The 17,787-nt window shown below is 36.0% G+C and overlaps 1 protein-coding gene across 2 annotated transcripts in view; it reads left to right on the top strand.

Annotated features, from left to right (window-relative positions):
- The window catches only part of EAF2 (ELL associated factor 2), a 52,370-nt gene that overhangs the window by 6,802 nt on the left and 27,781 nt on the right, over positions 1-17,787 (top strand). The window contains exons 2-4 of one of the 2 annotated variants that reach the window (XM_033211062.1): positions 2,483-2,577; positions 12,367-12,503; positions 14,869-15,014. In XM_033211062.1, coding sequence (XP_033066953.1) covers positions 2,483-2,577; positions 12,367-12,503; positions 14,869-15,014 — 378 coding nt within the window. The remainder of the gene's footprint in view (positions 1-2,482; positions 2,578-12,366; positions 12,504-14,868; positions 15,015-17,787) is intronic. The other variant, XM_033211063.1, reaches the window with a different exon arrangement.

The following is a 17,787-nucleotide window of genomic DNA, read 5'->3' as shown; positions in this document are numbered from 1 at the left end:
TCCCTCTCAGAAAAAAAAAAAAAAAAAAAAAAAAAAAAAAAAAAAAAAAAAATTATCCAGGGGTGGTGGTGCGTGCCTGTAATCCCAGCTACTCAGGAAATTGAGGCAGGAGGACCACTTGAATCTGGGAGACAGAGGTGCAGTGAGCCGAGATCTAGCCACTGCACTCCATCCAGCATGCAGGACAGAATGAGTCTCTGTCTCAAAAAAATAATAATAAATAAAGTCGAGGATCAACAAAGTCCACTAGTATGGGCACCCACATAGGCCATGATGATAACTTATTTATAAATAGTGAAAGCTTTTATGAGGCAGTTACTTCATTTCTGCTGTATATATCCATATAAAATGACTTTGGTTATTATTTCAGATTCACAAATGGTATTTGCTAGCCCAAACTAAACTTTTTTTCTCACTTTGCTGACATTTATATATCTTGGCCAGCCTTTCATCTTTTTATTCTAATTGGATTTTGTAGTTCTTTTTTCTAGCTTTAGAAAACAGTTGCATGATCTTGGGCAAGGAACTTAATTTTTTCCACCCTCACTTCCCTTATCTGTAGGATAGGGGTATTCACTACTTTTCAGGATTGGTGTGAAGTTTCAAAGTAAATATCATCAGGTAAACCTTTTAAAATTGATCAGCATGTAATAACTGTTATTATTGTTGTTTTTGTTCATATCTGTGTTCATTCTCTTAGATTTTCTGGCTTCTCTTCTACTTTATCCCTATGATACTTACTCAAGTTCAGTTCTAATTTTTTTCTCCTCAATAGCACTGTCCTTTCAACAACTGACATTATTTAACACTTATTTCCCTCAGTCCAAACCCTCTTTCAAGCATCTAAAATTTAGCACTTCAATTATACCTTTCATTTTTCTCACCTTGCCACTACTAACAAACTCCTCAATTTATTTTCAGTCTGATCTTTATCCTTTGATTCTTCAGTTATACATTCTAGGGATACATTGAAAATCAAAACACTTTCACATTTTCATATTGCTTATGCTATTTTTATATCTGTATCTTAAAATCTAGGAATAAGCACCAAGAATTTAAGAGACAGTTATTGCATCTACTCAGTTTTGAATTAAAGCGCCATAAAGAATAAACCATGTTATAAAAATACTTTCTGTAAATTGTTTATATTCATTTGCATTTATGTTTATTTAAGGAATAGAGGAACGAATTTCATTTCTTTCAGAGTTGTTATGAAAAGTAAATATGAAGTGTTAAGCATGGTGCCTGGCATGTAGTAAGTGTTCCATAAATGTCAGCTATTTTAATTGTCATTGTGAAGCAGGGCCAGCCTTGTTTAGTGACAGAGCAATAATTTGATGATTATTGGAAAATTCTCCTTTCCCAAGGTTTGCTAATTATAATTCCCTACATTCCACTTATAAATATTCATTATTTTGGATTTAGACTTTTTGCCTTTGGGGCCTTTTTGTTAATGTAAGATGAATCTTTAGGAATAATGGGTAATAACTGGGAGGGGCCTCTGTGGAGCTGGTAATGTTCTATTTCGTGATTTGGTTGGTGGTTACATGTGTCACTTTGTAAAAGTCAAAGGTTAATTTTTGTTCTCTTTTGCATTATACTATATTTTAATAAGGAGTTCATATAGTATACCACAGGGAACTATATATCAGAATTATTCGTTGTTGATGTATATTGGTATGAGTTAGTTTTAAATGGCTTTCATTGCTTAGAGGTTTTTAAACTTGTTTAACATGTGAAATATCTTAGTACCCTGAATTTCCTCCTACATGATAGATTTTAATGGCATCATTTGAACTGTGATTTAACTCAAAATTAAATTTTATTTTAAGATCTTATAAAGTGACAGATTTGGTTAAATTAAACATCATTTAGTGGTGTACATATTCATGAAAAAACTGTTAAACTAGAAACATTACTTTTTCTTAAGTTTATTCATTAATATGTACTGTATTTGCTATGTATTCATTCGTTTTGTTCTGCTAGAATGACAGACAAGTAGCAGTAGGCATCAAAGGTGCTTTAAAAAAATTTATGGGCCAACATTCATGAACTAAGTCAACAGCCATTAAAAATAACATAAAAAAGAAAAATTTATGGGAAAAAAGGACTGAAAATTGAAAACATTCTACCTATATCAGTTTTTTAGCAAGTTGTGAAAACACTGACATTATTTACTTTTTAGCAGTAGAACACATTAATCAGGTTCATCTTGGTCTAAAGGGGATTCTATGGAAGCATGAGTGTGAGTAATTCTGTTTTAGAATATAGCTATTTCTTTTTCTCAGAATTATGCATACAGAAATAAATAAAATACAAAATACTTTTTTGTATTTTATTTGTTCATTTGTAATATGAAGACTTTAAACCATTTTAATTACAAAGCTCTTAAAAATGATTTATCATTCTGAAACATGCTCATAATTTTTATATCCAAATATCATTACATTTTATAAAAATTGGTATTTGTATCTATTTTTAGATGACTTCAAACCTGCTTCTATTGACACTTCTTGTGAAGGATACCTTGAGGTCGGTGAAGGTGAACAGGTGACCATAACTCTGCCGAATATAGAAGTGAGTATTTCTATATATTTAAAGTGATCACTTTTGTGGGATGCTCAATAAATTTAAATGAAAACTATTGCAGAATTTGTGTAGTGATAATTGGTTAAAGTAATAAGCAGAGAAAAGCAAAAACCATATTGTAAACTACTTTAGGCAGAAGCATCTTTAAATACTTTAGTCCATAATAGTTCCAAGAACTGTCATAGCAAATGATTTGAAAAAAAATTGGAGTCTAAACAAATATTTATTAAATTCCTACTATAAGCCAGATTTTAAACACTGACCTTAGGATAGTAACATATCCCTTGCCTTCTAGTCCTAATCTTTTATAGCAGACAGACACAGAAACATCTAGTGTTATAAGTTAGAGCATATACAAAATTCTATGTAATCACATAAGTAGAAGCAAATACTCTACCTGGTGGAATCTTAAAAAGCTTCATAAAGCAAGCAATATTTCAGCTGAGCCTTTAAAAGACAAGTAAGATTTTATTGGGTAGATAAGGAGTAAAATAAGCAACAGAACAGTATGTGAAAGGCTCTGATGCTGAAAGAACAAAGCGTTTGTGGAATAAGTGACTTTACATAGTAAATCATAGTATAATGAAAAATGACGGCCGGGCATGGTGGCTTATGCTTGTAATCCCAGCACTTTGGGAGGCTGAGGCGGGAAGATCACGAGGTCAACAGATCGAGACCATCCTGGCCAACATGGTGAAACCCCGTCTCTACTAAAAATACAAAAATTAACCGGGTGTGGTGGCGCGCACCTGTAGTCTCAGCTACTTGGGAGCCTGAGGCAGGAGAATTGCTTGAATCTGAGAGGCAGAGGTTGCAGTGAGCCGAGATCATGACACTGCACTCCAGCCTGCTGATTGGCGAGAATCCGTCTCACAAAAAAAAAAAAAAGAAAGAAAGAAAAGAAAAGAAAAAAGAAAAATGGGCCAGGAGCTGTGGCTCACGCCTGTAATCCCAGCACTTTGGGAGGCCGAGGTGGGTGGATCACCTGAGGTCAAGATCAACCTGGCCAACATGGTGAAACCCGTCTCTACTAAAAATACAAAAATTAGCAGGGCGTGGTGGCTCACGCCTGTAGTCCTAGCTACTCGGAGGCTGAGGCAGAAGACTCGCTTAAACCCGGGAGGCAGAGGTTGCAGTGAGCCAAGATCGTGCCACTGCACTTGAATCTGGGCTACAGAGCGCCACTCCTTCTCGAAAAAAAAAAGTCCGTGTGCGGTGACTCACGCCTGTAATCCCAGCACTTTGGGAGGCTGAGGCGGGTGGATCATGAGGTCAGGAGTTCGAGGCCAGCCTGGCCAACATGGTGATGCCTCGTGTCTACTAAAAATACAAAAATTAGCCAGTTGTGGTGGTGGGCGCCTGTAGTCTCAGCTATTTGGAAGGCTGAGGCAGGAGAATTGCTGGAACCCGGGAGGCAGAGGTTGTAGTGAGCCGAGATCACGCCACTGCACTCCAGCTTGGGCGACAAAGTGAGACTCCGTCTCAAAAAAAAAAGAAAAAGAAAAAGAAAAAGAAAAATGATTGATAGCAACAGAGACTAGAAAAGTAGGTCAAGATGAAATTATGAAGGATATTTTATGTTGTAATGTAGAAATTGAACTTTAACCCATAGGTATTAGAAAACCATTCTAAGTTTTAATACACAGAGGTAACATGATTAGATTTGTTAGATTAGAAAATCTCTTTCTTTTTAAAACCATTCCTCAAACTCTGGCTGAAAGTCCAATGATTAGAATTCTAATGATTCAATTGTGTTTTTGAAAGAACTTCAGCAGGAGTTTGAGGAGTGGTTTTAAAAAGAAAGAGACTGTCAGGGAGGCCCTAACCAAAAGTTTTGTCCATTAAAAAAAATTCCAGTTGTATCCAAGTAATGGTACCAAATACTATTTGCATAAAAATACAAGTTCTTTGTTGTATACTCTAGTTTTCTCAGTCCTTGAGTTAGAAATTTTTGAGTATTCAGCTTAAGTTTCTTTTGCTTTTCTTTTATACTGACTTTATCTATTCTCAGAAAAAATCAAGACTGTAACTTTATACTTCAATATATAAAGAAAATGCTGGATTTTTTTCTTTGTTTTGTTTAATTTTTGTAATAGGAGTGGTTTTGTGCTAGTCCATCCACATTCTCCTTTATGCATTAATGAGATGGTTTACCATGGTTATATGCATAGCAAGTAAACTCTGTGTCCTCTCATCTGCTGTCTTTTTCTTGTTTTTATCAGTTAATCATTTACTGAGAGCCCACTGTTATGTCAGACTGTATCAGTTACTATCTCTGGAGATTTTCCTAAGGCTAATTAAACGTGTAGGGGCTTTTTATTGAATATTTGCATTTGTTCTTTCTGGAACTGAAGGAAATGAAAAATATTTAGTATGAGATGTTGTAGATAAGTTAATCTTTCTATTACTCTGTTATGAAAAATTATTCAGGTTCTAGTATTTCTAAAACAATTTGGAAATTTAATCTCCAGTAACCTAAGGCTTCTTTGCTTTATGATGTTTATTAAAGAAAAACCTGAACCAACCACTGAATTTTAAGAGTTTAAAGCCTCACATTAACAGCAGGAACCATCGCGCCATTGCACTCCAGCCTGGGCAACAAGAGCGAAACTCTGTCTCAAAAAACAAACAAACAAACAACAACAACAAAAAACAGGAACCACTATCTGTTGTCTCAGGCTGTATAGTATTATTGATCAGTAATGATTGGTTTGCAGAATCACTTTAGTTGGATTTTTTTTTGCCAAGGAGAATATTGTTTTCTCAAGTTGCCATCCTCCTGTCCTCATCCCTTGCATTGCTCTTCTACTACAAACAAATGGGGATTGTTATGTTTAATAATAAACCCTTGTCATTCACTCATATCTTGCTTTAACCAAGAGTTACTATCTTCCAGGTGTTTGGTTATGGTCTCAATTGAAATATGTCTTAAAGGAAGCACAGTTATAGGAGGCCTATGTTTTCAAGCCTGCAAATTGTAAATTTCAGAAATTGTAAAGAAATCATTTGGGAAAAAGTCACTACCATCACCAACGCCCCTTTCCACAAGCCCCCAGAGATATGTCCAAAAAAGAATATGCCTCAGTATTTGTGTGTGTGTATATGCATGGACATTCTGCGTGATAAGTCATATTCTAAGGTAGCTGCCACTGGGAATACAGAAGTAGACTAGACATAGTCAGTATCCTGAAACATTTTATCATTTAATGGGAGAGTCAGGAAATACCTGATTAAAATGTAGAAATCTAAGAACTATAAAAAGACATACGTAGAATATTATAGAAACAAGAAAGAGAGGTATCTTAGCCAGGGTTCAGGGAGGACACATCAGGATACACTGAATTTTGAAGATTAGTTAAAGTTACCCAGGTAAAGGAGAGAGGGAAGGACACTTTAGTCAGAGAAAAGAAAAAGACAAGGACTAAGATACAACAACAGAAGAAAGTTTGTTAAACATTTGAAGAACTACATATAATGCCTAGTGGCATATATGTAGTTACATATGTAGGCATATGTGTAGGCTAGGTTAAAAGGGGTGCATATGAGGACAAGGTGGGTAATATTTAGATATTTAGGAACCAGATTGATAAAGGGTCTATTATATAATATAAATTAATTATAACTCATGGAAACAATGAGAATGAAAGAGTTATTTAGATCACCATCTGTCAAAAGCAAATATTGTTTCTCCTCGGTATGTAGTCCTTGAACAATCATGAATACCAATGGAAATTACATTCTCAAATAGACTTTGTGAGGGTTTTCCCCCTCCACTTAAAAGAACGTCTTTGGCCGGGCGCGGTGGCTCAAGCCTGTAATCCCAGCACTTTGGGAGGCCGAGACGGGTGGATCACGAGGTCAGGAGATCGAGACCATCCTGGTCTACACGGTGAAACCCCGTCTCTACTAAAAAATACAAAAAACTAGCCGGGCGAGGTGGCGGGCGCCTGTAGTCCCAGCTACTTGGGAGGCTGAGGCAGGAGAATGGCGTAAACCCGGGAGGCGGAGCTTGCAGTGAGCCGAGATCGTGCCACTGCACTCCAGCCTGGGCGACAGAGCGAGACTCCGTCTCAAAAAAAAAAAAAAAAAAAAAAAAAAAAAAAAAAAAAAGAACGTCTTTAAGCAGGTAGGAGGTTTACTTTTCTTCAGTCATCTTAATTCTGTTGGTATTTTGTGGAAATGTAATGGTTATTAGTTTGAAGCATTTAGATTCTTCTATTTTCTATATGAACTTGCTTTCATCATCCTGGTATAACTGCCTAGGAAGCTTAGAGTCAGACCGTAAAATAGAGCTTTTATTATATTATAATTTTAAGAGTACCTTTGGTTCTTTGGTAGGGTAGATTTTCTAATTCCGTTTGTGTTAGGTTTCTATGGTATTACCAAATAGAAGAAACTAATAAAAACGAACACTGATAGTCTGGTTAAATAGTGGGCATTTACAAATCTCTCTTTCTTACAAACAATTCTCCATGATTGGTATAAAATTTCAAAGTGTTGAATTTTGAAAGAAAAAGTTTTACTTACTTTGACTGTTAAGATTTGTCATTGGTGCTGAGATTGGCATATTTTTAGCATTGACTCTTTATCTTACGGGGTACTTCTGTGGGCTTTTATGAAATAGCCCTCTGGAAACTTTTAACTATCTATTATTCAGGCAATGCATTTCTAGTGGTTATGTATAATTTAACCCTCAAAACCTATACTTATGAGGCTCCTATATGTATGAGGGGTACTCCAGATGACCCTCTTGGGCAAAGTCCCTTTCCAAATGAACCTGGTCTGGTTTTCTCCAATGGGTTTACTTAGCCGATATAGGAAAATAGTCCACTACGTTCTTAAAATCTCATTTGATTTTAGGACCAGAGTCCTATTTTAACACCCTTTTATATTTTCTAATGAAGTATATCTTTGATTATTACAAAATAACATTGTTGTCCTATTTTAGTGTTTTGAAGCTTAAGTGCCTACTTCTCTGATATATATATATATCCACCTTTCTTTCTTTTGTGTGTTCATAGAATCTTAGTGTCTCTTCCTTTTATTTAGCTGACATTTACATAGCTACCTTCACTTTCTTTCTTTTGTGTATTCATAGAGTCTTAGTGTCTCTTCCTTTTGTTTAGCTGACATTTTGTGTGAAGTATATATTTTGTTAATATAATATGCTGTTTTATTTTTAAACCCAGTTTGACACTTTCTGTTTTTATTGGGAGAATACTGTCTATTCAGTCTATTCACATTTAGTTCAAAATTTATATACTTGACTTTTATTTATCTTATAGTTTATTAGTTTTTAAATATTTGTTGTTTCTTCTTTTATATTCTTTATTAGTTTTATCAACCATTTCTTTTTTTCCCTTTGTCTTTGTTTTTTTTTTTTTTTTTCATTACTTTTTAAAATTACTCTTGTTACTTTGGGAGTAGTAGTATACTTCTCCATTCCATTATTGATTATTTTCTTTTCCTGGTGTTCATAATGAGGCATATGATTTTATTTTCTTATACGAAAGCTGAGTTCCTCCATTATTTTCCTACCTCTATCAAGTGAGATTTTTAGAATACATTTATTATCTCTTAATAATAAGACTTTTTTCTCCTCCCTTCCACTTTTCTTTCTTTCCACCTCAGCCAAACACCTAAGTTTTTTGCCAAGATATTGTATTACATTATAGAATGTCTTCATGTCAAGAATACTTATTTAGCTCTTACATTATACATTCTCAGTCTATTCTTATCCTTCATTTTTTTTTTTTTTTTTTTGAGATGGAATCTTACTCTGTCACCCAGGCTGGAGTGCAGTGGCACGATCTCGGCTCACTGCAACCTCCACCTCCTGGGTTTGAGCAATTCTCCTGCCTGAGCCTCCCAAGTAGCTGGGATTACAGGTGCCTGCCACCATGTATTTTTTTTTTTTTTTTTTTTTTTTGAGACGGAGTCTTGCTCTGTCGCCCAGGCTGGAGTGCAGTGGCCGGATCTCGGGTTCACCATGTTGACCAGACTGGTCTCAAACTCCTAACCTCAGATGATCCACCTGCCTCGGCCTCCCAAAGTGCTGGAATTGCAGGCGTGAGCCACCGCGCCCAGCCAAGTCTATTCTTATCCATTTAAACTTAGGAATATATAAATAGCCAGATTCCTTTTATCACTTCTTTTATTTGTATTTATATTTTCTCTTCATTTCCCTATGTTGAGGTGTTGGTTCTAATTCCTTTGTTGTATGGTTAAGAGTCCTTTCATTCCCTCAAATAACATATGCACTCACTTATTTTATTTTATTTATTTTTTAGAGACAAGATTTCATTCTGATGCTTAGGCTGGAGTGCAGTGACACAATTATAGCCCACTGCAGCCTCAAACTCCTGGGCTCAAGCAATCCTCCTGCCTCAGCCTTCCAAGCAGCTAGGACTACAAATGTGCACCACCACGCCCAGCTAATTTTTAAATTTTTTTGTAAAGACAGGTTGTTCCCATGTTGCCCAGGCTGGTCGGAAACTCCTGGGCTCAAGTGATCCCCCCACCTTAGCCATCTAAAATGGTGGGATTACATGCATGAGTCACCATGTATGGCCCACTCACTTATTTTATATTTTATTTTTTATAGTTTTGTCTTTTGGTTGACCATCCTAAGTCGGTCATTCATGTAAACCAATTATAAGCAATTCTGTGTGGTTTGTAAACAGTGACAAATTGAGAAAGTTGGAGAGTAGATGAGAAGATCATGGAGGGTCCATGTGCAGGTTTATGGAATATGGCTTTTATCCTGAATACATAGTTTTTTAAGCACGGAAAGATTTTTAAGCATGGGAACAATATGATTAGATTTGCCTGTCCACAGAATGGGGAACAAAATTGGAAAGAGAGTAGGGAGGAGAATAACAATAAACTAGGTGAATGACAATTGAAGGTGTGTAATCACAGTGAACATGGAGCTGATAGGAGGTATTCAATATTTTTTTAGAGACAATGATAGTTCATATGCTTAGTAGTTGTCTGGTACTTTAGTAGTTGCCTTTTTGGGGTATTGAATAAGGGAATGGACAGAAACTGAAGCTTAAAAGTTAGGAATGGTACTCAATTCAATGAGGGAGAAAGTTTACATTTATAAAATTTGTTCAAAATGTAGATGGCAGGTGTAGAGATTATGAAAGATTTGTTTCATGTGTTACTTATAACCAGAAATTGTCTATATTGTTCGTATTTAACATTCATTGAATATTTATAAAGGTCTTGGTGCTTCTTCAGGTGCTGAGAACAATTTTTTAAAAATTAATGATTAGTTCTTATTTTCAGGAGCTCAGAGAACAATAATACACTGTAATTTTTAGATGTATTCCATTCTAATTAAGACTATAGGTATCATTAAGAAGAATATATTGAACCAATCTCTTATCAACTGTCATTTGGAGTCCTTAGGTAACTACTTTGGGATATCTTACTTGTTTCAATTAACATGTCTGAAAAATCTACTTACCAGCCAAGTAGACCTACTTTGTTTTGTTATGATCATGCTCCTGACTCTCCAACTTACTGGGGCTTCAACTAAGCGCTCCACATCTAACCATTTTAGAGCTAGCCCAGACATATCTTCATTTATGTGTTGTGCATTTTTGATTTTCTGTAGATTACTTTAGTCTTTGGGAGAGGTAAAAAACCCACAAACAACTGTTCCTTTATTTTACATTTATTATTTTCCCTCCATACCTTCAGAAATCTCTAAACTACGCATCTTTTATGGCATTTTCAATTACCAAATTTATCTTATACTCCTCCTAGTGGTCATTTAGTAAATCTCTAATGATTAACTTTATGATACACCCCTCAGGCTTTTTAGAAGTCATCCTTTTCTAACCTAACAGTACTATTTTATTATTTTTGTAATATTTGACAAAATTATTATGATAAATCCATTAAAAATTTAATGTACTTTTACAAACTTCAAAGACAAACATACACAAATAATTGTTTAGAAATACATATATGTAGGATAAAGCAAAAAGTGACAAACATAAAATTCCTTCAGGTTTGATGGGGCAGGGACAAAAGATATGGGAGGAGCATGTAAGTAGATGTAGTTTATTAGTAATGATCTAGGTTTCTTTCATGGCCAACAGGATAGTATAATGAATGACATGTACTCATCACTGAGCTTTAACAATTATCAACATTTTGCTAATTTTTTTTTTAAATCTAGTGTCCTACCACTTTTTTTCTTGGCATATTTTATAGCAAATCCCAGACAATGCACCATTTCATCAATGCTTACTTATGTATCTCTAACTGATAAGGACATTTCTACCTTTATCTAAGCACCATGCTATTGTCACAAATAACATAATTAATAATACTTCATCCATAGTCACAATTTTGTGATGATCTCAAAAACGTGTTTTTACAGATATTTGTCTGTAAAATGTCCTAACTAGAATCCAAATAAGATTTCTACATTGTATTTGAATATTATATTTCTTGTCTCTTTTATTCTTTAAAAGTCCCTTCCTTTTCTCTACATCCCTTTTTAAATTTATCTTTTTTAGAGACAGGGTCTCACTGTGTTGCCCAGGTGGGAGTGCAGTGGCTATTCACGGATGTGATTATGTTACACTAAAGCCTAGAACTCCTGGCTTCAAGCTGTCCTCCTGCTTCAGCACCCATCCTCCACAAGTAGCTGGTACTACAGTGCCTGCACCTGGTTCTCTTTCCTTTTTTTATGCCATTGGTTTGTTGGAAAAACTGTATTATCCATACAAGAGAATACACCTACATTCTGGACTTCAAATTACTTCTATATGGATGTATTTAACTTGTTCCTCTATTCCTTCTGTTTTCTATAAAATGGTAGTTATATATCTAAGGGCAGGCTGGATTACAGATTATTTGGGGTTTGATAAGAATTAAAATCTTTGGGGTTTTTGTGTGGTTTTTGGCAAGAGTGTTTTATGGATGGCACTGTGTACTTTCATATTGCATCATTAAGCACGTAATGTCTGCTTATCTTACCTTTAATGATGCTAAAATTAATTAGTGGGTTTAGTGTAAGAGGTGTTCCTTAATATGCATAGGGAGGTACTACTTTAAGAAAATGCCAGATTTTAAAAATTAAACTTATAATGCAATAAGAAAGAAGATGAGGAGGCTGGGCACAGTGGCTCATGTCTGTAATCACAGCACTTTGGTAGACTGAGATTGCTTGAGGTCAGGAGTTCGAGACCAGCTTGACCAACATGGTGAAACCCCATCTCTACTAAAAATATAAAAATTAGCTGGGCGTGGTTGTCCACGCCTATAATCCCAGCTACTCTGGAGGCTGAGGCAGGAGAATCACTTCAACCGGGGAGGTGGAGGTTACAGTGAGCAGAGATCATGCCACTGCACTCTAGCCCAGGCAACAGACTAAGACTCTGTCTCAAAAAAAAAAAAAAAAAAGAGGAATAGAAAATATGATTCAAAGCTCTGTTTCCTTATTCATAAAATACATTGGTTGTATTCGAATTGAATCTCAATTGCTCATTATAGGCCAGTGAAACGAATCTTTACTGTCCCAAGGTAAGTACCTCCTCTATTCCTTTTCCTCAATGACAGCAGCTTTGAGATTTCAGCCTATCTTCATCTGTCTTTTTTATTACACTCTTTGGATTCAGGGTAGTAAATTTAGGTAGTTTATGGGTGACTTGAAGTATAACATAGAAAGAGAAGCACAGAATCAAGATTTCAAAGGCCTTCCCAACTGAATTCCTATGATAAATTTTGAGTAATAATAATTAACTTTTTAAACAGGGTTCAACTCCACCAGTAACTGTTTTCAAAGGTTCAAAAAAACCTTACTTAAAAGAATGCATTTTGATTATTAACCATGATACTGGAGAATGTCGACTAGAAAAACTCAGCAGCAACATCACTGTAAAAAAAACAAGGTATGTGGTTAATGAAATAAATTATAAACATAAATTTCTAAGGAAATGTCAGGAAAAAATTTACTATATTAAGTCACATTATAATGTAAGGTTTATTTATGTGTGGTACAAAAATGTTTTAATCTTTTTCTAAGTTTAAATTTGGTGCGGGCGCCTGTAGTCCCAGCTACTCGGGAGGCTGAGGCAGGAGAATGGCGTAAACCTGGGAGGCGGAGCTTGCAGTGAGCTGAGATCAGTCACTGCACTCCAGCCTGGGTGACAGAGCAAGAGTCCGTCTCAAAAAAAAAAAAAAAAAAAAAATTTGGTAGAGATCCTAAGCCAAAAGCTTTTTACCACATCACCCTGTGATATATAAAAGCTTGTTTTGCTTCTAAGTGCTTTCTATAGGTATAGGTATACTTTTTATCCTATTGTAGACACTTCTGTATAACTAGATTGAATGGAGCCATTATACATTCTCTAAAATAATTTCATCTTCATTAGTAAAAATTTATTGAGTACCTATGATGTGTAAGGTACTAGAAAAAGGAAAGTTTGCTTTGCAAATGCCTCAAAATTTCTGCGTTTTATTCAGGTAAACAGACTATTCCATTTAAAAAGTCAATAGGAGAATATACCCATTTCAAATCCTTTTTGGAAACAGGTAAGACATTACTTACCATGTAATATAAGGATATTTGCTCTAAAAGCCATACAAATAGTATAGACAAAAATTGCTCTAGGAATTAAGAAAAAGGAGAAGTAATTGTAGATTGGAACATTCAGGGAGGACTTTTTGATGTACCTTAAGGGAGGTTAGGATCATAAGAATTACCTTGGGTGCTTGTTAAAAATTAGTTCCCGAATCCAACCTTAAATCAGGGAAGGATCCTGGGAAACTATTTTTTAATATCACCTCACCTTTACCATCCATGCCCTGCTGTGATTCACACCAGAAGAAAGTTTGTGAAATACGATTTAATTGATTAGAGAGGAGATGAGGGTGTAAGCCAAGTTTGAAGGCAGGAATATATCTGACTTATTCAGGGCCAATGAGTAAGACCTATTTGAAGGGAGCAGAGGTTTGTCTCTGTACCCGTGTATACGTTTTGGAAAGTAGGGGGCGATATTGATATTGGGCTAGAGGTAAGATTGTAATTTCGTTGGTTGAGGTTAGTGCCATCAATATCAACTAAGAAATTAGGACATTATCTTGCTGATAGTGGTTACATATAAAAGTCTTTTTAACCAGGGATTGGCATGTTTACAGTTTTGTTTTAAAACATTAATTCAGTAGAAAAGCTGAGTAAATGAAACAATGCAGGAATCAGAAAAATGTATAAACCAGGATTTTTGAGAGCAGGAATGAAGAGAAAAGTGAGGTTCTAAAGACTCTTTGAAGGAAGAACTGACAGGATTTGGTGACTGGAAATAGGAGAGGCAAAAATCAAGTATACTTTTGTTATACACTCTTCCAAAAGATGTTGAGAGAAAAGTAAATGAATCTCCTTTATTATCATGCCCGTCTGAAGTTATGAATGGAAACTGTAGAAGTGATTAATTTTAACAGAAATGATAATCTTAGAACTTAGGGAATATATCGTACCTGTTATACACTTATATTTTTCCTTTTATTTTAGTCATTTGTGAATATCTTATCTGTTCAATTTAAGCAATGGCTTTTTTTTTTTTTTTTTTTTTGGTGGTTGTTTTATTTATTTTTAAATAGAGATGGGGGGTCTCGTTATATTGCCCAGGCTAGTCTTGAACTCCTGGCCTCAAGCCATCCTCCTTCCTCAGCCTCCCAAAGTGCTGGGATTACAGGCATGAGCCACTGCACCAGCCTGGATTTTTGTTTTTGTTTTTGTTTTATGAGACAAAGTCTCACTCTGACACCCAGGCTGGAGTGCAGTGGCGCAATCATAGCTTACTGCAGCTTCAAACTCCTGGGCTCAAATGATCCTCCCACAGCCTCCTGAGTAGCTGAGATTACAGGTGTGCACCATCATGCCCAGCTAATATTTTTATTATTTTTATACAGACAGAGTCTCACTATGTTGACCAGATTCGTCTTGAATTCCTGGCCTCAAGTAATCCTCCCACTTTGGCCTCCCAATATGCTGGGATTACAGGCATGAGCCACCAAGTCTGGCACTGGTTTTGTTTTTGTTCTTCTTTGTATCCCTCAACGGACATGTGTATCACAGAAATAGAACTTGACAAATACCTGTTAAATTATGAACTAAATTAATGTTTTAATTATGGAATATTACTCTAAAAGATGTTTAGGAAAAGAATAAGGGGTCAGTTTTAGTAACTTTGTAAGTTGAAATTTTTGTTACATTGCTGTCATACCTGTTTCAATATTTGATATTCTTAATTGCAGAGTTGAAGGAAGCAGTAAAATTCAGTATCGTAAAGAACAACAGCCACAACAAATGTGGAATTCGGCCAGGACTCCCAATCTTGGAAAACATTCTCCATCTGAAGATAAGATGTCCCCAGCATCTCCAATAGATGATATTGAAAGAGGTAAAATCTAAGTGTATATAACATCCCTTTATAAGAGATAATTAAGAAATATTAAGGCCAGGCACAGTGACTCACACCTGTAATTCCAGCACTTCGGGAGGCCGAGGTGGGTGGATCATAAGGTCAGTAGTTCAAGACCAGCCTGGCCAACATGGTGAAACCCCATCTCTACTAAAAATACAAAAATTAGCTGGACATGGTGGTGCACACCTAGAGTCCCAGCTACTCGGGAGGCTGACACAGAAGAATCACTTGAACCCAGGAGGTGGAGGATGCAGTGAGCTGAGATTGCACCGCTGCACTCCAGCCTGGGTAACAGAGCAAGACTCTGTCTCAAAAAAACAAAACAAAAAAAAAGAAATGCTAAATGAATTTTTTCATTTTAATTAACAGTGGTATTAATTATAAACGTTTACCAAGAGGATAATATTTTCTGTAATTACGCATTTTTCTGGGGTAAGGATGTAGCTTATGATTTTTAGTTTTATGCAAGCAATATCCATGTAAGAGAATTTGTATCATTTTATTTATTTTTTTATTACATCTTAAGTTCTGGGGTACATGTGCACAACGTGCAGGTTTGTTACATATGTATACATGTGCCATGTTGGTGTGCTGCACCCAGTAACTCCTCATTTATATTAGGTATATCTCCTAGTGCTATCCCTCCCTGCTCCCTCTACTCCACAACAGGCCCCGGTGTGTGATGTTCCCCTTTCTGTGTCCAAGTGTTCTCATTGTTCAATTCCCACCTATGGATGGGAACATGTGGTGTTTCGTTTTCTATCCTTGCGACAGTTTGCTGAGAATGATGGTTTCCAGCTGCATCCACGTCCCTACAAAGGACATGAACTCATCCTTTTTTATGGTTACATAGTATTCCATGGTGTATATGTGCCACATTTTCTTAATCCAGTCTATCATTGATGGACATTTGGGTTGGTTCCAAGTCTTTGCTATTGTGAATAGTGCCGCAATAAACATACATGTGCATGTGTCTTTATGGCAGCATGATTTATAATCTTTTGGGTATATACCCAGTAATGGCATGGCTGAGTCAAATGGTATATCTAGTTCTGGATCCTTGAGGAATCACCATACTCTCTTCTACAACGGTTGAACTAGTTTACAGTCCTACCAACGGTGTAAAAGTGTTCCTATTTCTCCACATCCTCTCTAGCACCTGTTGTTTCCTGCCTTTTTAATGATTGCCATTCTACCTGGTGTGAGATGGTATCTCACTGTGGTTTTGATTTGCATTTCTCTGATGACCAGTGATGATGAGCATTTTTTCATGTGTCTGTCGGCTGCAGAAATGTCTTCTTCCGAGAAGTGTCTGTTCATATCCTTTGCTCACTTTTTGATGGGGTTGTTGGTTTTTTTCTTGTAAATTTGTTTAAGTTCTTTGTAGATTCTGGATATTAGCCCTTTGTCAGATGAGTAGATTGCAAAAATGTTCTGCCATTCTGTAGGTTGCCTATTCACTCTGATGGTAGTTTTTTGTTTGTTTGTTTTTGTTTTTTGCTGTGTAGAAGCTCTTTAGTTTAATTAGATCCCATTTGTCTATTTCAGCTTTTGTTGGCATTGCTTTTGATGTTTTAGTCATGAAGTCCTTGCCCATGCTTATGTCCTGAATTGTATTGTCTAGGTTTTCTTCCAGGGTTTTTATGGTTTTAGGTCTACCATTTAAGTCTTTAATCCATCTTGAATTCATTTTTGTATAAGGTGTAAGGAAAGGATCCAGTTTCAGTTTTCTACATATGGCTAGCCAGTTTTCCCAGCACCATTTATTAAATGGGGAATCCTTTCCCCATTGCTTGTTTTTGTCAGGTTTGTCAAAGATCAGATGCTTGTAGATGTGTGGTGTTATTTCTGAGGCCTCTGTTCTGTTCCATTGGTCTATATATGTGTTTTGGTACCGTACCAGTACCATGCTGTTTTGGTTATTGTAGCCTTGTAGTATAGTTTGAAGTCAGGTAGTGTGTCGCCTCCAGTTTTGTTCTTTTTGCTGAGGATTGTCTTGGCGATGTGGGCTCTTTTTTGTGTCCATATGATATTAAAATAGTTTTTTTCCCAATTCGCTGAAGAAAGCCATTGGTAGCTTGATGGGGATGGCATTGAATCTATAAATTACCTTGGGCAGTATGGCCATTTTCACAATATTGACTCTTCCTATCCATGAGCATGGAATGTTCTTCCATTTGTTTGTGTCCTCTTTTATTTTGTTGAGCAATGATTTGTAGTTCTCTTTGAAGAGGTCCTTCATATCCCTTGTAAGTTGGATTCCTAGGTATTTTATTTTCTTTGTAGCAATTGTGAATGGGAGTTCAGTCATGATTTGGCTCTGTTTGTCCATTATTGGTGTATAGGAATGCTTGTGATTTTTGCCCATTGATTTTGTATCCTGAGATTTTGCTGAAGTTGCTTATCAGTTTGAGGAGATTGGGGCTGAGACTATGGGGTTTTCTAAATATACAATCATGTCATCTACCAACAGGGATAATTTGACTTCCACTTTTCCTAATCGAATACCCTTTATTTCTTTCTCTTGCCTGATTGCCCTGACCAGAACTTCCAACACTATGTTAAATAAGAGTGCTGAAAGAGAGCATCCCTGTCTTGTGCCTGTTTTCAAATGGAATGCTTCCAGGTTTTTGCCCATTCAGTATGATATTGGCTGTGGGTTTATCATAAATAGCTCTTATTATTTTGAGATACGTTCCATCAATACCTAGTTTATTGAGAGTTTTCAGCATGAAGGGCTGTTGAATTT

The sequence above is a fragment of the Trachypithecus francoisi genome, unplaced genomic scaffold (assembly GCF_009764315.1).
Source record: "Trachypithecus francoisi isolate TF-2019V2 unplaced genomic scaffold, Tfra_2.0 Lachesis_group0, whole genome shotgun sequence".
NCBI lineage: Eukaryota > Metazoa > Chordata > Mammalia > Primates > Cercopithecidae > Trachypithecus > Trachypithecus francoisi.
The sequence above is the reverse complement of the archived record's forward strand: the minus strand, read 5'-3'. Positions and strand labels throughout refer to the sequence as shown.